This window comes from Podarcis gaigeae (assembly GCF_964106915.1).
Source record: "Podarcis gaigeae genome assembly, chromosome: 11".
In the NCBI taxonomy this organism is placed as follows: Eukaryota; Metazoa; Chordata; class Lepidosauria; order Squamata; family Lacertidae; genus Podarcis; species Podarcis gaigeae.
This window is the reverse complement of record NC_139687.1, coordinates 56,166,789-56,193,425: the sequence shown is the minus strand read 5'-3', so window position 1 is coordinate 56,193,425 and position 26,637 is coordinate 56,166,789. Positions and strand designations below refer to the sequence as shown.

At 48.2% G+C, this 26,637-nt stretch overlaps 1 protein-coding gene across 5 annotated transcripts in view; it reads right to left on the bottom strand.

The window, feature by feature from the left end:
* The window catches only part of LOXHD1 (lipoxygenase homology PLAT domains 1), a 195,364-nt gene that overhangs the window by 114,381 nt on the left and 54,346 nt on the right, over positions 1-26,637 (bottom strand). For all 5 annotated transcript variants that reach the window (XR_014556163.1, XM_083702543.1, XM_083702545.1 and 2 more), the window contains 5 exons: positions 20,917-21,167; positions 18,425-18,560; positions 15,262-15,422; positions 14,653-14,739; positions 9,288-9,423 (listed from right to left, as the gene is read on the bottom strand). Coding sequence is in view for 4 of the 5 variants with exons in the window: in XM_083702543.1 (XP_083558669.1) it covers positions 9,288-9,423; positions 14,653-14,739; positions 15,262-15,422; positions 18,425-18,560; positions 20,917-21,167 (771 nt within the window). In the remaining variant the exon portion in view is untranslated. The remainder of the gene's footprint in view (positions 1-9,287; positions 9,424-14,652; positions 14,740-15,261; positions 15,423-18,424; positions 18,561-20,916; positions 21,168-26,637) is intronic.

Here is a 26,637-nt window from a genome sequence, read left to right as displayed (position 1 = left end):
GATTAAAAATATGTTAAGACATTTATAAGGGACGCAGGTGGCGCTGTAGGTTAAAGCCTCAGCGCCTAGGACTTGCCGATCGAAAGGTCGGCGGTTCGAATCCCTGCGGCAGGGTGCGCTCCCGCTGCTCGGTCCCAGCGCCTGCCAACCTAGCAGTTCGAAAGCACCTCCGGGTGCAAGTAGATAAATAGGGACCGCTTACCAGCTGGAAGGTAAACGGCGTTTCCATGTGCGGCTCTGGCTCGCCAGAGCAGCGATGTCATGCTGGCCACGTGACCCAGAAGTGTCTCCGGACAGCGCTGGCCCCTGGCCTCTTGAGTGAGATGGGCGCACAACCCCAGAGTCTGTCAAGACTGGCCCGTATGGGCAGGGGTACCTTTACCTTTACCTTTACCTAAGACATTTATATGATAGAAAATAGAGAAAGATGGAAAGGAATTGCTGAAACAATTAATGGAAGTGGAATACAAAGAGGGAGGTGAGAGGAGGTCAATGATATAAGGGAATGAAAGATAGAATATGGAAAAGGTATGATGTATGTTTTTAAATTGTTTTTGTTTTGTTTGGTTTAGTTTATTGTGCTAGTTTAATGTGTTAAGGTTGTGTTTTGTATTGTTTATGTATTGTATTTTTTTCTCTTTTTTTCTTTTTTCCTTTTGTCTTCTTTCTTCCTTTTCTTTTTTGTAAGCTTTAAAAGTAATAAATATTATTTTTTTTAAAAAAAGAAATATGAAAAGCCAACAAAGATTCCAAACGGTAAGGCACACATTGTTGAGCTCTGTGCCTGCCTCATAAAAGCTTGCTGCTTTGGGGTTACAAGCTAAACTACCTATTTTATCAAAACGTTGCTAGATAACCAGAGAATTCAGGTGGGTGCAAAATTCCTTGATGGCCTTTGGGTAGGGATGCAAAGTGGCAGTGCTTTCCATTCTGATTTGTATTCATCGCAATCGACGCTGTTTCCCTTCTGCTGCAGTTTCGTTTCTGCCAAATAATGCATTATTCATCTTGATGCTGGCTATTTTGTGTAAGTTAGATAACTTATGTGATTATTTGCATGACTTGTGCAACTAAAAATAAAATCCAGTGTAAGGTAAAGGTAAAGGTACCCCTGCCCGTACGGGCCAGTCTTGACAGACTCTGGGGTTGTGCGCCCATCTCACTCAAGAGGCCAGGGGCCAGCGCTGTCCGGAGACACTTCCGGGTCACGTGGCCAGCGTGACATCGCTGCTCTGGCGAGCCAGAGCCGCACACGGAAACGCCGTTTACCTTCCCGCTGGTAAGCGGTCCCTATTTATCTACTTGCACCCGGAGGTGCTTTCGAACTGCTAGGTTGGCAGGCGCTGGGACCGAGCAGCGGGAGCGCACCCCGCCGCAGGGATTCGAACCGCCGACCTTTCGATCGGCAAGTCCTAGGCGCTGAGGCTTTAACCCACAGCGCCACCTGCGTCCCAGTGTAAAGAAATCCAGTGTAAAGAAATACAAAACCATAAGAAGGTCGTTCACTGTGTGTCCATTTGAAGACTTAAAAAAACAAACCATGATGGGCAACAGTTAGAGCAGCGGTTCTCAACCTGTGGGTCCCCAGATGTTGTTGGACTACAACTCCCATCATCCCTGAGCTCTGGCCTTGCTAGCTAGGGGTGATGGGAGTTGTAGTTCAACAACATCTGGGGACCCACAGGTTGAGAAAGGCTGAGTTAGAGGATTATCTAATTTATCATCCTCTAAGACTGTACCCTTCAAGGATTAAGGGGTCATTTAACAACAGACAGTCAGATCTGAAATAAAATTTTTGATAGTATGCCAGTAAATTTGAAAACACTGGGCAAGTCCCAAATATGTGTAAGCAACCTGCATAACGACTACCACATTGCCAACATTTATCCTGCATTGTTGGACGTATCTTTGTGAGTTTATATAGGGTTATGTTGTGTGAAAACTCTTTTGAGGGGGTTGGAGATGATGATGATGATGGTGATGGTGATGGTGATGATGATTTATTTGTACCCCACCCATCTGGCTGGGTTTCCCCAGCGACTCTGGGCAGCTTCCAACAAAGATTAAAAATACATCAAAATGTCACACATTAAAAACTTCCCTGAACAGAGCTGCCTTCAGATGTTTTCTAAATGTCAGGTAGTTGTTTATCTCTTTGACATCTGGTGGGAGGGCGTTCCACAGGGCGGGCGCCACTACCGAGAAGGCCCTCTGCCTGGTTCCCTGTAGCTTTGCTTCTCGCAGTGAGGAAACCGCCAGAAGTCCCTGGGCACTGGACCTCAGCGTCCGGGCAGAACGATGGGGGTGGAGACGCTCCTTCAGGTATACTGGGCCGAGGCCGTTTAGGGCTTTAAAGGTTAACACCAACACTTTGAATGCTTGTTTCCTCAGAAATCAGCTAGGGCTTCCTGTTTAGCTCTGCTACGCTATTTCCAAGAAAAGGCTGCTAAGGCAGAGATTGGCAGATCCTTCCATCCTTCACTAAGTGTGATAAGATATTGGAGCAGGGATTTTGACTAGAGAGGGATAGAGGAAGTGAACATGTGCTCCTGAGGCTGGCTCCCAATTAGCAAATCACAGTTTGCGACATCTGCATTGGACCAAAGTGGCCAGCTCCTGAAATGGAGAAGCAATAGCGTCGTCAAACTTTGCTCCTCGTGGCCTTCGCTCCATGCAGTTGGCAAACGGCAGAGCCCGACCAGGGAACACGCACTGTTCCTCGCAGCCACTTCACACAGCGGATTAAAAATAAACTCCATCAAAGGTTTGTTGACATGTTAATCATAGCATTTGCAATTATAATCATTTGCACAACTTCTCGGGAACAGCTCTCCTCTGCATACTGATCAATGAGCAGGAAGCTACTGCCAGAGATGGCTCAGATCCACTGTAATCCTGAATTCTGTTTTTATTCAACTGCGGGCCTAAGCACTCGAGGCTGATTGGGGGTTTTGCCATATCCGTGATACACACCAGTGTGACGGTAGCAGTTTAAACTAGGCCAGCTTTATTTTCCATGGAGTGCCAGGCTATGTTTGATTAAGATGATGCAGCAATGTTTTACAATGCATATTATGATGTATATCTATATAATAATAATAATAATAATAATAATAATAATAATAATAATAATAATAATAACAACAACAATAATAATAACAATAATAATAATTTATTATTTAAACCCCGCCCATCTGGCTGAGTTTCCCCAGCCACTCTGGGCGGCTTCCAATCAAGTGTTAAAAACAATATAGCATTTAATATTAAAAACTTCCCTAAACAGGGCTGCCTTCAGATGTCTTTTAAAGAGAAGATAGCTGCTTATTTCCTTCACATCTGAAGGGAGGGCGTTCCACAGGGCGGGCACCACTACTGAGAAGGCCCTCTGCCTGGTTCCCTGTAACCTCACTTCTCACAGCAAGGGAACTGCCCTCGGCGCTGGACCTCAGTGTCCGGGCTGAACGATGGGGGTGGAGACGCTCCTTCAGGTATACAGGACTGAGGCCATTTAGGGCTTTGAAGGTCAGCACCAACACTTTGAATTGTGCTCGGAAACGTACTGGGAGCCAATGCAGATCTCTCAGGACCGGTGTTATGTGGTCCCGGCGGCCGCTCCCAGTCATCAGTCTAGCTGCCACATTCTGGATTATTTGCAGTTTCCGGGTCACCTTCAAAGGAAGCCCCACAGTGGAACAGCAGAGCTGCGTTTAAGGGAAAGACCACAGCTCGGTGGTACAGCGCTGGTTCAATTCCCAGGATCTCTAGGTAGGGTTGGGGAGATTCCCTGCAGAGCCACTGCTGATCACCATAGGCAATTTGATTTGTTGTTGTTGCCATTCATCTGCCTCAAGAGACAATGGCCATCTCACCATTGCTCTGGTCAGACCTCACCTGGAGTACTGTGTCCAGTTCTGGGCACCACAGTTCAAGAAGGACACTGACAAACTGGAATGTGTCCAGAGGAGGGCAACCAAAATGGTCAAAGGCCTGGAAACGATGCCTTATGAGGAACGGCTAAGGGAGCTGGGCATGTTTAGCCTGGAGAAGAGGAGGTTAAGGGGTGATATGATAGCCATGTTCAAATATATAAAAGGATGTCACATAGAGGAGGGAGAAAGGTTGTTTTCTGCTGCTTCAGAGAAGCGGACACGGAGCAATGGTTCCAAACTACAAGAAAGAAGATTCCACCTAAACATTAGGAAGAACATCCTGACAGTAAGAGCTGTTCGACAGTGGGATTTGCTGCCAAGGAGTGTGGTGGAGTCTCCTTCTTTGGAGGTCTTTAAGCAGAGGCTTGACAACCATATGTCAGGAGTGCTCTGATGGTGTTTCCTGCTTGGCAGGAGATTGGACTCGATGGCCCTTGTGGTCTCTTCCAACTCTATGATTCTATGATTCTATTCTACCATCTTAGGGACTCCATTCCGGATTTGTGTAGGGTTTACTCCATAGCCTTTTCTTCTCCCAAAGATATCTCACAATGCAGCAGAATCAGTTTTCCTTCTCCTAGATGGGCTACCTTCTCAGGTTAACAAGCCCCACCTGCCCCTCACTTCCCTCTACAGCATGGGCAGAAGGCTAATAATAATAATAATAATAATAATAATAATAATAATAATACCGTATTTTTAGATCCACAAGAGACACTTTTTTCCTCCTAAAAAGTAAGGGGAAATGTCTGTGCGTCTTATGGAGTGAATGCATGGTCCCTGGAGCCAAATTACCCAAGGGAGAAAAGAAGATTGTGCTCCCCCTCTTTTTTTTTTTAGAAAGAGGGAAGTGGGTGTTGAAACAAAGCCACTGATCAGCAAGCGATCAGGAGGGAGATAAGGGAGGCTAGCGATAAAGGAGGCTGCCTGGGAGGGGGTGGTGGTAAAGATTTGCAAGGAGAGGAGACAGGAATACTAAAAATAAGCAATGAGGAGAGAAATTAGAAGAAAAGGAGGAGCAAAAAAATGTACCAGCTAAGGAAAAGACACTAAGGCAAACAAGTGTGAAGGGGGTGTTAAAGGAAGCAGCTGATCGGCAAGCAATCGGGAGGGAGATAAGGGAGACTAGCGATAAAGGAGGCTGCCTGGGAGCGAGAAGGTAAAAGCCCATGGATCCTCAGGATTTTTGCATTGGGTCACCCCAAATTCACCATCAGATCACATAGCATGTCCATGGCTACAACCTGCACCAAAAAAACCACGCATCCACTGTTTCGTGGTGACGCAATGGTGCAAAAACATGGTTACAAAGCACGGATCCACATGGATCCCCAGGATTTTTGCATTGGGCTACCCCAAACTCACAGTTAAATCACATATTATGTTGGTGGCCACAGCATGAACCACAAAAATCATGCATCCACTGTTTTGTGGGGCCGCAATGGTGCAAAAACATGGTTACAAAGCACGGGTCCACATGGATCCTTAGGATTTTTGCACTGGGCTACCCCAAACTCACCGTCAAATCACATATCATGTCTGTAGCCACAGCATGAACCACAAAAATCATACATCCACTGTTTCATTCAGAATATTTTTTTTCTTGTTTTCCTCCTCTAAAAACTAGGTGTGTCTTATTGTCAGGTGCATCTTATGGAGCGAAAAATACAGTAATAATAATAATAATAATAACTCTGGGCGGCTCCCAACACAACACTAAAAACAGAATAAAACTTCAAACATTTAAAACTTCCCTAAACAGGGCTGCCTTCAGATGTCTACTAAAAGTCAGATAGTTGTTTATCTCCTTGATATCGGATGGGAGGGTGTTCCACAGGGTGAGCACCACCACCGAGAAGGCCCTCTGCCATTCTTGACCACTGGACCCACTATTGGTCTCATCTGCCTAATCTGTTAGAGCCTGTCTTTGCATACAAGGGAAGTCCCTAACTCACTGAGAATTTGGGACCCATCACCTGCCCTCACCTTGTTTAGCTGGTCAGTTGAAGGCATTCCCAGTGTGTGACCACTGTTGCATACTGACAACTTATAGGAGCCACTGATGAGAGTTGAGTACAGGGTGGTGTCAGGGACTGGACTGAGGGGGATGAGACTGAGGAGGAATGGTGGAGATCTCCCCCCTCGCTTCCCCTGAAGCTCCCAGAGAAGAGGAAGGCAGTATTGAGTTACAGCAGTGGTTTGAGGAAGGTCACAGCTCAGAGACAGGCGAACAGAAGAGTTGGGAGGTGTTGGGAGAAGAGAAGGCAGAGATGGAGACAGAGCAGCCAGCTGACGCGTTATCACTGGAAAGCATTTCTGACCCCCCTTCTCCCAGAACCCAGCATTCATTGAGAATGCAAGATCAAAGGACTCAGAGACAATTAGCCCCTGGTGGCCACCATAAGGGGAAGTGCTCTTGGTAGGAAGGGAGGTGGGAGGAGCTCAGTTGGAGCAACGTCATTAATGGGAGGCAGACTGCATTCCTTTGTCTCTCGATATGATGATTGAATAAACTCATAAGTAAGAACTCCTCTTTGTTTTTCTCTGCTTCTTGCTGCCACTGTGCTGGTCCAGGGGCGAGGTTACCGTGGGGCGAGGTCCAGGACCTGAGTTGAGGGTCGGCAGACAGTCCTCCACAGGCGAAGTGGGGTCCACAGCGAGAAGCTGGGCAAGGACAGGAACTCTGGGGGAGCAGGACTGGATGGTGGCCGAAACAGCTCTTCAACGACGTTGCTCCCGCAACCTGGGACCAGGCTGACTGACCTTTATCTTCTCTGAGGCCAGGGGCGGTCCCGGCCCCCAGGAGACCCGCCTCTCCTGGCCTTAAGGCGAGCACTCCTCCTGGGAGAAACCAGTTCCCTTCGCCTCTCTGCCCTGAGCCTCTGCAGTTCAGGAGAGGCTGAAGGGTTACTGGGCCCAGGGGGAGACTCACCTGTAGGCACTGAGTCCTCAACCACCTCTGGAGCCAGAGTGGATTCACCTGGTTCCTGCTTCTGAGTATCCGGCACAGGTGCAGGCGCTTCAGAATCAAGGCCCTGCCCCAGTTCAGCCGGCCCTGGAGGCGGGGACTCCTGTGCAGGCTGGGATTCCTCCGGTTCAGCCTCGGAATCAGATTCCCAGGCCATCACAGCCACTGGGGGAGGGTAAGATTCCTCGAAGCCTGACAGATGGGGACCAAAGGTGGACAAACTACCCAGAAGGAGCACAGTGTGTCTACCACCAGAGGTACTACCCCCACAACACACCACACACCCCAGTGTAAGCAATATGGTGCTAGATAGACATCTATATATCTCACCGCGCTTCTCCCAGGGGTCATTTCTCCTCTGGTCACTCTGCTAAGGATACGTGACCTGACTGCCTGTCTCCAGGCCAGTGGTTGTCTGCAAGGGGTTTCCACAGAGTGGGGTTGATGTTGTCATGTTTGCAGACCTCTTTGTAACACAGAGTTGGACCCTGCCACCCCAAAGCAAGGCAGAGAGCTTTAAAGCTATTTTTGTGCTGGGTTACCCCCAAGGGACGCAGGTGGCGCTGTGGGTTAAAGCCTCAGAGCCTAGGACTTGCCGATCGAAAGGTCGGCGGTTCGAATCCCTGCGGCGGGGTGCGCTCCCACTGCTCGGTCCCAGCGCCTGCCAACCTAGCAGTTCGAAAGCACCTCCGGGTGCAAGTAGATAAATAGGGAACGCTTACTGGCGGGAAGGTAAACGGCGTTCCGTGTGCGGCTCTGGCTCGCCAGAGCAGCGATGTCACGCTGGCCATGTGACCCAGAAGTGTCTCCGGACAGCGCTGGCCCCTGGCCTCTTAAGTGAGATGGGCGCACAACCCCAGAGTCTGTCAAGACTGGCCCGTATGGGCAGGGGTACCTTTACCTTTACCTTACCCCCAAAAAGGAACTGGCACAACACAGGTGGCGCTGTGGGTTAAAACACAGAGCCTAGGGTTGGCCGATCAGAAGGTTGGCGATTTGAATCCCTGCGATGGGGTGAGCTCCTGTTGCTCGGTCCCTGCTCCTGCCAACCTAGCAGTTCAAAAGCACATCAAGTGCAAGTAGATAAATAGTTACCACTCCGGCAGGAAGGTAAATGGTGTTTCCGTGCACTGCTCTGGTTCGCCAGAAATGGCCTAGTCATGCTGGCCACATGACCCAGAAGCTGTACGCCGGCTCCCTCGGCCAATAAAGCAAGATGAGGGCCACAACCCCAGAGTCAACCACAACTGGACCTAATGGTCAGGGGTACCTTTACTTTTACCCCCAAGAGGAACTGGCACAGAATGGGTTTGCAAGCCTTGCTTCAGTTTAACTTGTGCTACTTCAACCAGCCTGCCTTCAACCATGTCTGGTTAAAACTGCTCAAGTTAAATGCGCCTAAGATGCCTGCTTCTTGGGAGAAAAGCGATGGCAAACCTAGACAGCATCTTAAAAAGCAGAGACATCACCTTGCCGACAAAGGTGTGTATAGTTAAAGCTATGGTTTTCCTAGTAGTGATGTATGGAAGTGAGAGCTGGACCATTAAGAAGGCTAATCGCCGAAGAATTGATGCTTTTGAGTTATGGTGCTGGAGGAGACTCTTGAAAGTCCTATGGACTGCAAGAAGAACAAACCTCTCCATTCTGAAGGAAATCAGCCCTGAGTGCTCACTGAAAGGAGTGATTGTGAAGCTGAGGCTCCAATACTTTGGCCACCTCATGAGAAGAGAAGACTCCCTGGAAAAGACCCTGATGTTGGGAAAGATGGAGGGCACAAGGAGAAGGGGACGACAGAGGACGAGGTGGTGGGACAGTGTTCTCGAAGCTGCAAACATGAGTCTGACCAAACTGTGGGAGGCAGTGGAAGACAGGAGTGCCTGGCGTGCTCTGGTCCATGGGGTCACGAAGAGTCGAACACGACTAAACGACTAAACAACAACAACAAAGACGCAATCATACTGGATTTGCTCTCACCTCCACTTTTGGATGGCAGAATGGGGAGCTCTGCCCTGGCAGACACTAGTTCTGGGCTGGGTGCATCCATCCCCCATTCAGGATGTCGGATAAGGGGGCTAGACTGTACCCAAATTATCTCATTTTTTCACAGCTTTCTCCAAAGGAACTCAAGACACCAAGAAGGTGTAGCCCAAATGACGACTATACTGCTAAGCCCCTAACATTTCCCATGACCCAGCAGAAGTAAGAAGGACGTCTCCAGAAAGAGCTGGGTTTTTTATTTTTAAAAAACCCAGCAACTTCATAATGAAATTTTGCAGCCATTCAGCCTGTTAATGGCGTCTGCAGGAGATACAGTACCAATGAGGGTGGGGCAGGGGGAGATTAATTGGTACCCAAATACACCCCCCCATGGAGGTCCTCTTTCTTCTCACCTGGCTTCACTTCAGCCACCTGTGGGCCTTCAGCTGTTAGTTCCCGCACAATCTCGTTGTCGTCCTCGTTGCTATCCAGCCAGCGGTCACAGTTGAATGTGTACTTCTCTTTCGTCAGAGTTTTCAAAAGGGTTACCTTTAATTGAACCCAAATTGAACCAAAATGTTGAATAAGTTCAACATGAATGAAAGAAGGAGGGTTGAAACTGGAGTCAGGGAAAAATGCAATTTACCAAACATGCTGGAGCCGTGTCCCTTTGTAAGGTGGAGGAAATGAGTGTTGATTAATAAGATGGTTCAGTTATTTTATTTCCTCCAGACGAGGCCTCTATTAACCTTGAAATTCAGCAAGCTAAATAACCTGTTGTTCTTTTTCTTCCCCCAGAATACAAAAGGAGGTGTACCCATAAGTACAGACATATAACAGCATTATTATTATTTTTTGGATTTGCTTATGCTGTGAAAAATCTGGGCCAAGCTGCTCACCAGGTGCGTTTGGAACCTCAGACAGGGGGTTGCGTGTCGAGACCCTGCAGCCACCCCCTCGTTGGAAATAACTCACACAAGATATTAGGTTTATTGGGCAAATTTATGTTATTGGGCAAATTTAGGCCACAACTTTATTGAATTACAGAATGTGAGCGGTATTGGCTTAGGCATTGATTGGACCTGTCTATATCTGACTCCTGCCCATTGTGCAGGAAGTCCGGTAAGGGTAAGCCACCAGTAGGGGGAGCCCTGTCAATGTGAACCAACTCAAGCTCCCCCTGGTGTTCCCGTTGGGGTTCTGTCAAGGCTCTAGCCCCCAGCCGGGCTTTGGACAAGATCAACACCCTCAGATACCTTTAACGGAATCCACCCCTCCCCTCCCCCACACAAGGTCAAACAATGCCTAACCGCAACCCTAACAAAGTTGTGACAATTGCTACAAGGTAGGCGAAAACCAAATGGCCAATGCCAATTTTCCAAGTGGAAAAATTCCTACCAGTCCCCTTGGACAACCAAGGCGACCAACCGAAGTCCATAGCAAGGCTATTGCCTAACCTGCAAAATAGGGAGGGAGGGCAGGTGATTGAGGAAGCGAGCCAAAGAGGAAGTCCTCTGGCTCGCTCCTCAGTTTAAACGGCCCCAGCCACACACACCCAGTCAGCGGATTGGCTGGCCGGGCTCTGACGTGGCCAGGATTCCCTGGCAATGGGGAACAAAGTCCCCTGCCCCCGGTGGGGAGTGGGTGGCCACGCGGTCCACTACAACTCCTCCCCACTGGGAAGTGGAGCGGATTTATGGAAGTAGCTGTGGGGAGGGAGTGTGGGAAATGGCATGCTGGGTTGGGGTTAAGCACCTCCCCCTAGCTGATTTTCTCCTCCAAACTGTCTCCTCCGGATATTGCCCGGCCCTAGTGTGGGACTTTACACCTCAACAGACACATACCATATTTTTTGCTCTATAAGACTCACTTTTTCCCTCCTAAAAAGTAAGGGGAAATGTGTGTGCGTCTTATGGAGCGAATGCAGGCTGCGCAGCTATCCCAGAAGCCAGAACAGCAAGAGGGATTGCTGCTTTCACTGCGCAGGGATCCCTCTTGCTGTTCTGGCTTCTGAGATTCAGAATTTTTTTTTTCTTGTTTTCCTCCTCCAAAAACTAGGTGCGTCTTGTGGTCTGGTGCGTCTTATAGAGCGAAAAATACGGTATATGATTGTGAGGTAAAGTTGTAATCCTGACCACACTTATCACACAGTACTGAACACAGAAGTAGTTGCTTCTTTTCCAAGCGACATGCTTAAGACTGTGCTGCAAAAAGGTTTTTTAAACTGATTAATCTAAGAGATTAATCAACTAAACATCGCAGCAGCCTCATTAGCAATCCTCTCGCTAGAGAATGAACAAGGGACTCTTTAGCAGCTAGACATCAACCTTTCCTCCAGGAGTGGAAGCGACAGCAAACGAGGACTAATGAGGCCAGAATGACTGTGTGGATGAATCTTGGGAACCAACGTGCATCCGCAATGCTTCATGGTTTACTAACTCCCAGCTAGATCTTCCAAACATCTGTGCAGCGCAAAATAAGGCAGAAACCTATCAAATCATATTAGAGGCTCAAAAGCCAAGGTGTATTAACAATGTGGCCTTATTTTCTTTTTCTTTTTTAAATAAAAAAGGTAAATGGTGAGTTGCTATTGTTACTGCACATGCCTGCATAGCCAGAGAAAGACATTTCTAATATTGTTCAGTGCTATCCCAAAAGGTATAGCTGGATGGTTAAGTCCAGTTAAAGGCGACTATGGGGTTGCGGCACTCATCTCACTTTCAGGCCAAGGAGGCCAGCATTTGTCCGCAGACAGCTTACCAGGTCATGTGGCCAGCGGGACTAAACCACTTATGGTGCAACGGAACACTGTGCTGGAAACCGAAATGCATGGAAACGCCGTTTACCTTCCCCACCACAGCGGTACCTATTTATCTACTTGCACTGGCGTGCTTTCGAACTGCTAGGTTGGCAGGAGCTGGGACAGAGCAATGGGAGCTCGTCGTCATCATGGGGATTCAAACCACCAACCTTCTGATCAGCAAGCCCAAGAGCCTCAGTGGTTTAGACCAGTGCACCACCCATGTCCCGCTATCCAAAGTAGGACTTCCATATAGGAAGACACGGCACTCTGCAGCAAGAACATTTGATAATGAGAGCATAATGAATAAACCTGAGAATTTAGTTTTGGCTTTTAGGAAAAATAGTTTCCAGTTCCCATGCTTGTGAAGGCATGCTTAAGGTGGCTGGGTGATGTTGAGCAATGATATCTCAGAAGCTGGAAAATAAGCTTAGCAGGATATCCACCCAACTGTCCAGTAGTGGGACAATAGAGTCCTACACAAGCATTTTGCCCCAACCTCTGATTGACTAAAAGAAGCAAACAGTGTGCCAAGACTCTATGACCTGCAGTTCCCTGGGGGGTGAATAGACACAGAGACTAACAGTATTTGGTTTATGGATTCAAATAGGCCACAACTTCACTGGTTACAGATGTGAGTGGTTTGGGACAGGAATTGGGTGAAGCCAGACAATATCACTCCAGTCCTTCTGGCGGTTCCTTCACTGCGAGAAGCCAAGTTACAGGGAACCACGCAGAGGACCTTCTTGGTAGTGGCACCCTCCCTGTGGAATGCCCTCCCACCAGATGTCAAAGAGAACCACAACTACCAGACTTTTAGAAGACATCTGAAGGCGGCCCTGTTTAGGGAGGCTTTTAATGTTTGATGTAGTACAGTATTTTAATATTATTTTTGGAAGCCGCCCAGAGTGGCTGGGGAAGCCCAGCCAGATGGGCGGGGGATAAATAATAAATTATTATTATTATATAGTTCATTTGCTGGGAGTTGCATTTAAGGGCAATCCATCATTTGGAGGAACCCTATGACCTACATCAAATAGGGGGACCCCCGGAGGGGTCCCCATTGGGGGAATGGTATGGGCCTAGCCCCCGTCGGGGCATCAGAGAGAAGCCACTCCCCCTCGATCCCTTTAACTGTGGGATGTAAGAATCAGGTGCAGTCAAACAAAACATGGCTCCAGTAGACATGAAGGTTATCTCAGTCCTCCAGCCGGAACTTCCTGCTTTCCAGGACTGAGACGAAACTTCCTATGTGTAACTTGAGATGGCCGTGGCCTCTCAAGAAGTAGAAAGAACCAGAACCTACAGGCTGATGACCATCTTGTCTCTCTTGTCTCTATCAATGCCATCTTAACGACAGCACTACTAAGATGCACCCTTGGCTCCAGGCCAAGAGAAGAAAAGGGGGCTTTCTCCCATAAGGAGATAGTCACCACATTTAAACTATGTTCTAACCTTTTAAGTCTGCCTTCTGTGTGACCAGATGATTACTTGTGAGCAAATGATTTATATTTTACAGAAGACTGTGTAGTGTCTTATTTCAGGAGGGATTAAACGGGGGAAATACCAGGAAATATTTACAGAGACTCTAACGAGTCTGAGCGAGCTATCTGCTCTGCGTGTGTTTAAATAAAAGGGGAATGTTAACTCTGCTGATTTTGTTGAACTTGTAAAGACAAGTTGGGATGGGATATCTTAGACAATATATCCTCCCCCGCATCCTTAAACATTCCCACATTAACAGGATACCCTTAATGAGGAGGGGCAGGGGAAGGCTACAACCTCCCCTCCAGCCAAACAAAGGCTTACCCAATGCCTAACCTCACAAGGTTGTGACGATTGCTATGAAGTGGGCAAAAACCAAATGGCTGGTGCCAATTTGCCAAGGCTAGCCACCTCTGCCCTATGAAAAGATCATCATGGTCCTTCTTGCTGCCAATCTTGCCCCTGCAACTTAGAGCTACAGAGAACTCTTGGATGTGCCTTAGAAAGCACCATCAGAGTACAGGGAGGGAGGCCCAACACATACTGAATCAAGTGTTCACCCTATAATAAGCCTAAGGAATAACATTTTGCAGCACGGAGGAGTTCCATGGTGGTTCCTCAGGGTCTCCTCAGCAGCTAAGTCAACATGGTTCCATGGCAGACCTACATTTCTGGGGCCCTGAAGCTTGAACTGTCATGGGAGTCCCTTCACAACCAACAATGGGGTCTGGGTAACCACTGTTATCTTCTTCAATGGGGTTGTTCCATGACCGATCACTGCACCTTAACAACATCTGTGCTACTGACTTTCAGACTTTGGGACTGTTGAAATATATACAACCAAAAGTTGCTGTGACTCAGTTTTGGTCTGCTAGACCCAGAGGCATAGCATGGGGAAACCAGGGGGCCGTGGCCCCGAGTACACATTTTTGAGGGGCTGCAATCAGGCATGGAGCCCTGGCAGCTGAGGCAGGGCAGCAGGCGGGTTGGTTTAGTAGGCAGGTGGATTGAGGCAGCAGGCGAGGAGCCTGATGGAGGCAAGCTCTGTTCAGCCTCTGCATGTGTCCCCACCCCAGCTGCCCAGTCCACCAGGGGGCTGCAACACTTTCCTCACACCAGGCACCAGGCATCAGCAACCCATGCTACACCACTGACTAACATGCTACACCACTGACATGCTACACCACTGACTAAACCCAATATTTTTAAGCAGTGTGTACTAAAGTCACTTCTGGGACTCTCCAAGATTAGGAGCCCTGAAGATTAAGATTCATTAGTTTCACTGTAAACCAAGCATGCAAATAATGATAAGGATGATGATGATGATGATGATGATATAATTTATATCCTGCCCATCTGGCTGGGTTGCCCCAGCCACATGTCAGTGTTCAAGCGTTAGATAAGGACGCAAGTTCATGGAAACAATAAGCTCTTGCTTATCACAGGGGATTGATCTTGCCCCCATAGTGCAATCTCTCCTGCTGGCTTTTTACCTTATGTAGATGCCAGCCAGCAAATGGGCTCCTCTTCTCATGCCATATCCGGATCTTGTACAAATTGCCCAGATCTGGGAGCTCAATCTGCAGGAAACATGAATAAAACACATCAGTGGTGGCCTTTTTCTACTACAGGCACAATCTGGGGGAAGATCAGGCCCCCAGGGGAAATAAAACTGGAGATGCACAAAAATAGCAAAATCCATTAGGGGCATTTTCTGTGCAAGCTTTGGTGGAGCCAAAAGCTTGTTGCACAAGAACAACAAGGGGCATGATTCTTCTCCGGTTCAGATTAAATCTGAACCAGAGAAGAACGCAGGCATCATAATTTTCACCTTGTATTTAAGGCAAGATTTGTCACACATTCAGTATTCTGAGTCAATGAAGCGCCAACATAGCTGACATCTCCAATAAGTTTGCTATTTCCTTCCTTTTATAAGGGCTATTAAACCCTTTCACATAAACCACAAGGAATTGACTGGCTATTCTTCTGTGCCATTTAACCAGCACTAACTGCAAACAGGAAGCGTCTGGGCTGATTCCCAGGTTAACACGGAAGTAAACACAAGTCTGTTTGGAGCACACGTGGCGGACAGGAAGGCATACCATGAATTTGTCCGTTTGTCCAGCTTCAAAGTTATCAGAGTTATTGTCCAGCTTCATTTCGTCGGACTTTCCTTTGTCACCGTAAACCTGGAGGAAGATGGGGGCGTCTGTCCCTGCGCCCTTAATATCACTTGTCCATATCCACAGGGACCAAGGGTTTTCTTATAAAACAAAAGGTTCTGAATCACTGAATTACAATAGTGAAAGCTGGTGATAAAGGAAAAACAAAGAAGGAAACCAAACCAAACCACTAGAGATGAATAGAGAGGTCCTTTTTTATAAAGCACGTGCCCAGTGCCTTGAATACCAGTTATGTTGTGAAGATGTTCAACAGGGGAATCTCTTCTCATAGCTTGGAGATGCAGCAATGTGAATCACATCACAAACAATCCATGAAAACCTTCTCTTCCATTTCAGCTCAACATCGCACTCATGCTAGCCCCAGTCCATTGCTTCCACTTGTGTATGTGAATTTCCCTTGCCTCCCAAGAGCAAAAGGGTCTGATCTCATGCAACACGGCACTTTCACAAAGTGGACTGTAATGTTGTGAGTCTGGACCTGGGAGCAAATGTGCAGTCAGGTAACTGGTGAGTTAAGACACTGGACTTAATGGTCTCATTGCAGAGGGGGGACATGACTTTACAGAGTAATGTGGGTTACTTTTAAAAGTGAAAATCCAGTCCTGCTGTGTTTAGGGTCCCTCCCATTCATTTTTCCTGAGTAGGGCCCTGATCTTCTGCCTCAAAATCCCACCCAAAAGCCATAACTGCCAGCAGACAGCCAGTGTCAAATCCTGGCTCAGCTATAAAGCTCTCTGAGGAACGCTCCTCAGTAAGTTGTCAACCGGGGTCTGATCTTTACTACTTAAGACACACAAGATGGAATGTTTCCTCATAGGAAAAAAACGAGAGAAATCCTTGCATATATAGTGTGTCAGGCACAGGGAGTTATTTCTAGAAAAAGAGGTGCTGGAAATTACTGCCTTTTTTTAGGGGGGAGCATCTAGCCAAAGGGGAGATCGCCTCTTCTCTTCTTACACCAATGAATAATAATAATAATAATAATAATAATAATAATAATAATAGGCTGGAGGGGCCCTGAAATGGTGGTACTGTCCCTACCTCATAGGGTTATTGTGAGAATAAAGCAGGATAGCCCATATATATCACCCTGAGGCAGGCACCCCCAAACTCAGCCCTCCAGATGTTCTTGGGACTACAACTCCCATCATCCCTAGCTAACAGGACCAGTGGTCAGGGATGATGGGAATTGTAGTCCCAAAACATCTGGAGGGCCGAGTTTCAGAATGCCTGCCCTGAGGTCACCGGAGAAAAGTTGCAGATATGCACGGCTGTGATGACTGGCAACAACTGTGCAAATATTCAGCACTCTTCATGGCAACACACCACCAGTTTGAGGAAAAATCCTGAGCCTCTAAACGAGAAAGCATATCCTTTCCGAAGCAGGCGAGGGAGATGACAATACAAGTTTATCTCGTTGTATGGCAGCGAAAGGTCACCAATTACTCAAGGGCACTGCTTCCTCCCCGTTTAATATACAACATCCACAAAGGGATTACGCTGTCAATAGCAGTCAGGGTCGATAATATGGCAGTTTAAAGGTCATAAATGCTTTCGCAGAATGGACTGCACTGCAGAGATAAAGTGGCTGTCACATTAAGCGATGTTCACTGTAATGAGCGCGGCTGCAATGGAATCACTCCTTAAACGGGACAAACTGTTCATCACAGAGGCGTCTTGATCATGCAGCCCCTTAACTAATTTTATAAGCATTCATTGCACTGATGTGATGTGGACTGGAGGAGGGACAATGTAAATTCTCCCCGCCAGTTATGAACCTTATGCAGCAATTTGTCCCCAAAGGATCTGGAGAACACTGGAGAACAGCAGACACCCTGGAGCCAGTGGGGATTGAGAACATACTTGGAATCTTCTATTTAGCAGGTTGGGCACTCGAGCACTGATGACTATCACTCATGTGGCAGAGAGTTCCATAGTTTTGAAGGGGGAAGGAATAGGTTTCTGTGCAGTCAGTTTGAAACTGACCCCAAATCACCATTTTTCCTCCTCCAAGGAAGCATTTCTAAAATGCTCTAACCTGAGCTCTTGAGCCAAAACCCAGCTGTATAAACAAGTGCTCAAAGCTCTCTCCCTTATCAGTCTGTGACGGCAATGAGTGGCCTTGCCAGTTCCAGTAGAGCAGGGATGACGCGTCTGAGTCTTATCTTACATCCTGACCACAAAGACGCACAGACCTTGTCAAGTCTGACAAGAGACCTGGGAATGGTGCCAGGAGTTGATGACCTCCTGCCCCAAGATAAGAGTATAGGAACAGGAACAACCTTTTATGTTCAAGAGTATAGGAAGAGGAAAACCCTTTTATGGTTAAGAGTACTGGAGCAGGAACATATGTGATGTCAACCTGTGTGTATAAGCTGACGTGGCTGGATTCCTGGGGAAGGAGGGAGAGGGTGCCTGGAAGATATATATACTGCATGAAATCTCTCATTTCTTTGGACTTGCTGTGAACTGACCACGCAAGTGCCTTCTGCTATCCAGAGAGCAGAATAAACTCTTTCTCTGAAGCAACCTCGGTGTCATTTGACTTCCTTTCTCCCTTCTGGGAGCAAAGCAGACCCCACCAGTTGGTAAAGTCTAATCAGGCTAGAGTTTAACTACATGAGGCGTGAAGAAGTATTTTCTTTCATCTTTCCTGAATCTTGCAACATCCAGCTTCCTGAGATGTTCAGGTGTTCTAGTGTCATGGAAGGGGGAGAAAACCTTTTCTGTTTCCACTTCCTCCATGTCACACATGATTTTATAAAGTCGTAGCTTGTCAACTCTTACTCACATTATCTCTAAACTAAAAAGGCCATTTTTTGAGGGGGTTTTTACTCAGACCAGTGGCTCCCCCCCCCCCCGGTAAAAAATAGGAGGTGCCAGGACTCACATATTGACAACACTGCTGTGGATGCCAATATAAAATGGCTGCCATAGGAGGAAAAAGAAGAAGACGAATTTTTGGTTCTCTGTACCAAGAAAGAACTGTCAGCAGGAAAAAAACAACCCTGAGTGCTCCCAAGGGCAGGAGGGTTTTCAAATAATGATGGATGCCCTTCAAGCTTTGCTCTTTCGCACTTACTTTTCAGTCTCTTCTTACGCAGCGAGACCATTTCGTACAGCTCCCGTTCCACCAGTCCATCACCGTCATCCTCATCCAGCCACTTCCCACACGGGAAGGTCTGTTCAATACCAGTAAATGGGCAATACACCACCACCTGGAAGGGGAAAGGGAGCGCCGGAATAGACCATCCATTTTTCCATTGCCCACACCCTCCTAGTGAGACATAATGCATTCACGAACACAGAGGAGCCAACTCCCAGGGGCCAAGCGTTGGAAACATGCCTGGGAAGGCTGCCAACTCTCTGGTGATCACTCTCTGGCTATAAATCTCCCTCAGTCCAGAGAGACCGGTAATAAGCGACCCCTCCTTCCTAATAGGAGTACGCTCATCTTCTGGCATATCATAGCAGAAGAAAGAGTCAACCATAGTTCTATAACTACTTTATTTTACAGTCTATATATGCAGAATCCATCAGCATGTCTGTGCTCTCCTCTCAGGACCAGTACAGAACAGCATCACAAACAGAAGTGAAACTAAACTTCCAACAGTACTGAGACTTCCTGTCTCACGCTCTCTCAGACACTCACATGATATACACAAAACATAGTGCTACTGCTGGAGCAGCACGGATGGATAAAAATCCTAACTCCAAGGTCCCTTCAGTCCCCTCAATAAAATATTTGAGGGGGCACCCAAAGTTAGTGGGCATTGACATTCAAATGGGGTGTGTGTGCCCCATGTCACGTGATCGATTATGTGTGCCCGGGCTTACCGTATTTTTCGCTAGGAAAATAGGACGCACCCGACCATAGGACGCACCTTGTTTTAGAGGGGGAGAACAAGAAAAAAAACATCTCCCCATCTCTGCGCAGCGCCCCTTCAGCGAAGCAGCAGGAGAAACGGAACCCCTTTCATTTCTCCTCCCGCTTAGCTGAAGGGGCACTGCGCCTTAGCTGAAGGGGCACCTACCCTTCAGAGAAAGGAACCCGAAGCCTCCGGAGAGCAGCAGGAGCTCCTGCCGTGCTCCGGAGGCTCCAGGCGGCTATCTTTGAAGCCTGGAGACTGAGAGGGGTCGGTGCACACATAGGGAGCTATCTTATACAGAGTCAGGCCTCTGCTCCATCTAGCTCACAACTGTCTACACTGACTCAGCCATGAGATGCTCCCAGCCCTACTGGGAGACACCAGCACTTGAACTCGAGACCTATTGAAGGCAAGACAGGTGTTCCACCACCGAGCTGAGTTCCTTTGCAGTATTTTTTTTAATGCATTCCTCATGAAAATTCTTCATCATTTTAGTGCAAATTTCTCCTGATACAATTTTGCCTAACGTACAGATTTTTGCCACGAAATATCCCCTGAAGCAATGCATTTTATGGACACTCTACCTGGCTGGAGAACAGCACTTCAGAGAGGTGCAAATTTTCAAAGGATGGCTGTGTTTTGGTTCCCACATGATTTCAGGAAATGCTAATTACGTACTTAGGTTAGCCTACAAATGTGGACTGAATTGAATTTATCCGCTGTCTCTATTCCTTCAAATATTTGGAGCTGGCTATCCCATCACACACACCCTTCCTAAAACAAGCCACCCATCCCTCTCCTGTTCCTCCTATCCCTTCCGAGCACAATGCAAAGTGTTGGTGCTGACCTTTAAAGCCCTAAACGGCCTCGGTACTGTATACCTGAAGGAGCATCTCCACCCCCATCATCCAGCCCGGACATTGAGGTCCAGCGTCAAGGGCCTTCTGGCGGTTCCCTCGCTGCAAGAAGTGAGGTTACAGGAAACCAGGCAGAGGGCCTTCTCAGTGGTGGTGCCTGCCCTGAGGAATGCCCTCCCAGCAGATGTCAAGGCAATAAACAACTATTTTACATTTAAAAGACAACTGAAGGTGGCCCTGTTGAGGGAAGTTTTTAATGTCTGACACTGTATTGTTTTTAATATTCGGTTGGAAGCCGCCCAGAGTGGCTGGGGAAACCCAGCCAGATGGGCGGGGTATAAATAATAAATTTATTATTATTATTATTACTATTATTATTATTATTATTATTATTATTATTATTAATAACTGAACTGCAAAACTGCAATGTCCACAAATCACCGGATGACACATCTCTTGGGTTTGATCCGGAATCTGCTGCCTCTCCCTAGAAATTAACGCAAACCTGCCACAAATAACCTCCACATCCCTTCTGCACAACTGTAAGTGTGGCTGAAGAGGCGGAGAAGGAATGCCGTCCCCCAGTCTCACAACTGCAGAGCAGCCTGGGCGACTAATGAGCATGCAATTGATTTCTGCATAAGTTTCAGTGCCGCATGGCATGAATTAGGCGAAATCAGATTTGCGGGACGCATTATTGCATCGTATCGACTGGCTAACCTGACAGCATCATCACTGAAACAAGAGCTGAAACATCCTTCAAGCCTTCCAAGTCACTCTGGTCAGACCACAAATAGGGGGAAAGTGACTGGACAGCTGTCCAAAGGCTTGAAGTGACCCATCCTCACCTTCTCGCAGTACCAGCCGCAGCCGACACCTGCATTGTCGTGTCCAATTGAGACGCGGCTCAAGGGACTCAGGAGAGCCGCTATCTCCACATTGAAAAGATCGGTCCTGGCACGCTCGAACTCGCCTCCTTCCAGGAAGACCTTCCCGCTGTTCTTCAGCCCTTTGGAGCCGTGCATGACCATGTGGATTTTGGAGTTTGTGCCAGCCCCTCTGATGTCTCCTGTCACCACAGCCACGTTGTAGACAATGCCTGGATGGTGGGAGATGGGAGAAGACACAGGGAGGGAGATGAAGAACCACCACAGTAGAAGTCTTGGCATCTGCCCTTTCGGCAACACTTTTTACAGGGGAAGTGGGGGAAGTGGCCAGGCCAAGGGCCACATTCCATCCTGAGAAGGCTTCTGGAGGCCATGTGCCAAAGGTAGGTGGGGTCAGAGGCAGAGCAATGCCTGCTAACTTTACCTTTGCGCTCTACGTGGGGCTACCTTTGAAGGTGACCCGGAAACTGTGATTAATCCAGAATGCGGCAGCTAGACTGGTGACTGGGAGTGGCCGCCGAGACCACATAACACCGGTCCTGAGAGATCTGCATTGGCTCCCGGTACTTTTCCGAGCATAATTCAAAGTGTTGGTGCTGACCTTTAAAGCCCTAAACGGCCTCGGTCCTAAACAAAAAAAATTCCTTCCAGTAGCACCTTAAAGACCAACTAAGTCAGTTCTTGGTATGAGCCGTCGTGTGCAAGCACACTTCTTCAGCACACCTATCTGCAACTGGGCCTCGGTCCTGTATACCTGAAGGAACATCTCCACCCTCAGCGTTGAGCCCGGACACTGAGATCCAGCGCCGAGGCCTTCTGGCAGTTCCCTCACTGTGAGAAGTGAAGTTACAGGGAACCAGGCAGAGGGCCTTCTCGGTAGTGGCACCTGTCCTGTGGAACGCCCTCTCGTCAGATGTCAAGGAAATAGCAGCTATCTTATTTTTAAAAGACATCTGAAGGCAGCCCTGTTTAGAGAAGTTTTTAATATTTAATGCTGTATTGTTTTTAACACTCAATTGGGAGCCGCCCAGAGTGGCTGGGGAAACTCAGCCAGATGGGCGGGGTATAAATAATAAATTATTATTAGTATTATTAGTATTATTATAGGCAGGTTTCTACCCACATTCGTACACCCATCTCTATACGGGCAAGGAAGAGGTATTGTTAGAGTTCAAGAGCACATTCCACTCAGCCAGGGTTCAATCCTTACTCAGTGTCAAGGAGCTGTCAAGCAAGCCAAGTCAAGCACAGGGAAGTGTACACATGACAGGCACAGAATGCAATTCACTCTTTATTAGCAGAAAATAACAGCACAGCAGAGTCCTCTAGTTCATCCAGCTGAGACACTGCTGAAACTGACCAGTATCTCCATCCTTCCCCTCTAGCCTAGGGTTACCAGACATCCCCGTTTCCCAGGGGCAGTCCCCGGATTTGCAAATTTGTCCCCGTACAAATTCCATACCCGGAATGTCCCCGGATTTCATCTAATGTCCCCAGGAAATGTGGCGGCAGCAGCAGCAGCCTCAACAGCCCGGAGCCAGCCTGGTAGCACAGTTGGCTCTGGCTGGCTTCAAGAGCTGGCTGCTGCCGTGGTGCCCGCCATTTTACCTCGGTAGAAGTCCCCATATGATATGTTGCGCACAAGACACATCATATTGGGACTCGGAATAGGGGCTGAAGACACAGTGCTGGGTGCTGGCGCCGGGCGAGAGCTGTGTGGGGTTGTTGAGCTGCGTGGGGTTGGTGCGCTGCTGCAACTTGGCACTCAGCTCGCCGTCAGCACTGCTGCCTAAGGCAGTCGGCTCCGGCTCCGGCTCGGTCTCTGGGTGGTGATTGGGTGGCTGTGGCTGCTGCTTGGCTTTGCCACTGTGCTCCTTGACTTGCAAGCAGCGGCTCAGCTTGTTGGCCAGCTCCTCGTTGGCCACCGCAGACGAGAGGTGAGCAGGAGATGAGCTGATCCGGCCCAAGCAAGCCTCCTCCCACTCACTTGCCACTGGCTCTGCCCCGGACCCACTGACTGGGCGTGCCATGGCGCGGATGGGTGGCCACTGGACGATGCCTACGCAGGAGATGCCCAGACAGGTGGGCAGGGCAGCAGCAGCAGGAGGAGGGGGGTTCTGCTAATGTTTACTCCCGAGTAAGCCTGTAGGGGATCGCAGTGCAAGGGGGGAGAGGGAGGGAGGGGGGAAGCATGGCTAGTGCTCCAAGAAAGGCCAGGACCCAGAGGAAGGCCGCGCAACAGAGGAGACCACAGAAGAGAAGATATTACTTCTTCTTCTTTAATAACTTTTTTCCAAAAAAAACCCCACGATTGATTGATTAATGATTGATTGATTGATTGATTGATTGATTGATTGATTGTGTCCCTGGATTCATTGAAATAAATCTGGTAACCTTACTCTAGCCTCCCGCTCTGGATCCCTCCCAAGCAGATGAAGGCTACATTGAGGAGGTGGGCTCCTTCTCTAGGTCTGTCTGGCCCATTCCTCAGCATCATGCAGGGAGTCAAAGGGGGAAGAGAGACAACAGGACTGGGACTGCCCCGTTGTTGTGTAGCAGGGACAATCCTGGAGGACCCTCCTTCTTCCTGATTGCTCATCCCCTCTGCTTCTAGCACCTCCCAGCTCTTTTCTTCCATAGACTGCTCCTCAGTGTCCAACCACCACTATCCGGGATCTAAGTGGTCTTCTACTGTGTCGTCCCTGGGAGGTCTTAGGCAGGATGCTCCAACTGCTCTTCCTCATCCAGCCAGTCCTTGAGACACAGCCATGAGCCTCAGTGGGTGACCTTGCACCAGTCATGGCCTCTCAGCACAACCTACACCACAGGGTTGTTGTGAGCATTAAATGAGTGGAGAGAATCATGTAGGCCACCGTGGAGAGAAAAGGGAGGGGTACAAATTCAAGAATGGGTGGATGAATAAAGGAGGGACTTTATTCCAGCTCTGCTCTGCTGGATGAAATACAATTGCCTCTGGTCTATTTTTTGGGAATCCAGCAACGTGTTTTAAGTTTTTACTCTGCTAACTATACATTAGACAAACCTAGACAGCATCTTAAAAAGCAGAGACATTACCTTGCCAACAAAGGTCTGTATAGTTAAAGCTATGGTTTTCCCAGTAGTGATGTATGGAAGTGAGAGCTGGACCATAAAGAAGGCTGATCACCAAAGAATTGATGCTTTTGAATTATGGTGCTGGAGGAGACTCTTGAGAGTCCCATGGACTGCAAGAAGATCAAACCTATCCATTCTGAAAGAAATCAGCCCTGAGTGCTCACTGGAAGGACAGATCGTGAAGCTGAGGCTCCAATACTTTGGCCACCTCATGAGAAGAGAAGACTCCCTGGAAAAGACCCTGATGTTGGGAAAGATGGAGGGCACGAGGAGAAGGGGACGACAGAGGATGAGATGGTTGGACAGTGTTCTCGAAGCTACAAACATGAGTCTGACCAAACTGCGGGAGGCAGTGGAAGACAGGAGTGCCTGGCGTGCTCTGGTCCATGGGGTCACGAAGAGTTGGACACAACTAAATGACTAAACAACAACAACAACAGCAACAACTATACATTGGAATCTACTCTGGATCAATACTGAGTAGAATTCCATGACAGTCTTGTGCTTTAAATGTGTGAATCCTCCGAGGCTGATTTTGCAGCAGAGCTCGGGGCTAACGATAGCAGCTGCAACTACCAGGCACAACTGGGGTTTAAGTAAAATCCAGGCACTAGGCTTGTCCTTGCAGGGGCTTCTGTTGTTTCACAGCTGCCTGCGGCGTACTGTAAATACGGTAGTTTTCCTTCCGCAAAGATTTCACCTTGTTAAATTGCATATAACATTGAAAGGCCCACGGCAGGAGGTCTTAGCAGTGATAGCCTCTATTGCACACTAGCGGGAAAAGACCTGAGTAGCAGTTCAACGATGGCAAAAGCCGCATGATGACACTAAGCAGGTTGAATAAATAATGCTCAGTGCAGAGATGTTCGTCTTTCGGGAGGGAGGGAAATGCACCCATTCTGGGAGAGAGCCGAAGGAAGCACACTCAGCCCGGTGTTTCCAAAGCCATGCGTTTAAAAGGAGGGAGGAAATCTGTATTTAAACATCTAGGATCTCATTTTCAAATATGCTGCCTAGCAGAAGCTGAAAGCTTAGAAGGGCTGCCTTTGGGGAAAATGAGGGGCTGGGATGCATTAGTGGGGTGCAGCAACCTACAACATAATGTTCAGTAGAAACCCCAGTGAAATTCAGAACAGGTTCCTGTTTGCAACTCCAGATCTGCTAGCTGGCCTGATGTAAGTGCCTTTTCCCCATTGATGGAGCTTTTCATGGCCCTGCTTCTATTTCCTGCTCTTTTAAATGTGGAAGCCCTTTTCTAATGTGCCACACCCCCTCTACAGCTGTAATGGTTCTAGGGGGTTGCTCGTGCGTAAGTCGTTGCCACACCTGGCTGAGTCACCTGGGTGAACCCTTTCTGTCCGGACAACCACTCATCCGTGGCTGTCTCAATCGCTGGCAGAATCCGTCAGTGGGCGTTTCTTGAACTTCTTCCAGCAAAGAAGTTCTTTGACGCCAAGTCTCCGCCTACTCTCCCTGCGCGGAAGTCTTCTGCGCAGGGAGGGTGTGGGCAGTGGAGGACCCGTGCCCTCCCCGCTGGTCTCCGGCGAGGAGTTATGGAGCCTCCTCACCGATTCCCCCATCTGCCCCCCTTCTCCACTGGTGCTACGCTGATTTCCTTCCCCCGCAGATGGGCTGCCTCTCTCCCTCCTGGGACGCTCTCCAGCATCCCTCTGGAGCCCTCCCTCCTCCTCTGGCTCCGATGGCAGTTCCCTGACAACAGCCATATCTGGGATTGGTGCCCACGACACTTCCTCAAGATCCCCAATGTGCCCACTGGCTCAAAAAGGTTGACTAAGAATCATCTCACCTCTTCTGATTCTGAATCCCTTTGGACCCACCCTTTGCCTTGCTGGATAGAAGAATAGGAAGGAGAAGATTCGTTTTTCTGCTTAGAATAGCAATGCTAGCAAGTCTACATAAAGCCATGTGGGAAAGTTCTAATATCCATTGTGGCCTTCTGCTAAGGCACTTGAGCCCTTATTTTCTCATAGGGTGAGAAGGCATTTCTTTGCTGAAACTCTCATTACTACTACTACTAATAATAATAATAAATTTTATTTATACCCTGCCCTCTCCGACTAGAGCCGGGCTCAGGGCAGCTAACACCAGTAAAATTACAATAAAAACATAATAGGGGAAGAAGAAAAAACCAATTTAAAATACAGGTTAAAATACAATTTTAAAAGCAGCCTCATTTTAACAATAGCCCATAGATCAAAACCATAAGGGGAGGGAAACATAAGGGTCAGACTGAGTCCAAACCAAAGGCCAGGCCGAACAGCTCTGTCTTGCAGAAAGATGTCAGGTCCCACAGGGCCCTGGTCTCTTGTGACAGAGCGTTCTACCAAGTTGGGGCCAGTACTGAAAAGGCCCTGGCCCTAGCTAAGACCAACCTAACCACCTTGTGACTTGGGACCTCCAAAGTGTTGTCATTTGTGGACCTTAAGGTCCTCTGCAACGCATACCAGGAGAGGCGGTCCCATAGGTACGTGGGTCCTAGGCCGCGTAGGGCTTTAAAGCTCAAAACCAGCACCTTAAACCTGACCCTGTACTCCACCGGGAGCCAGT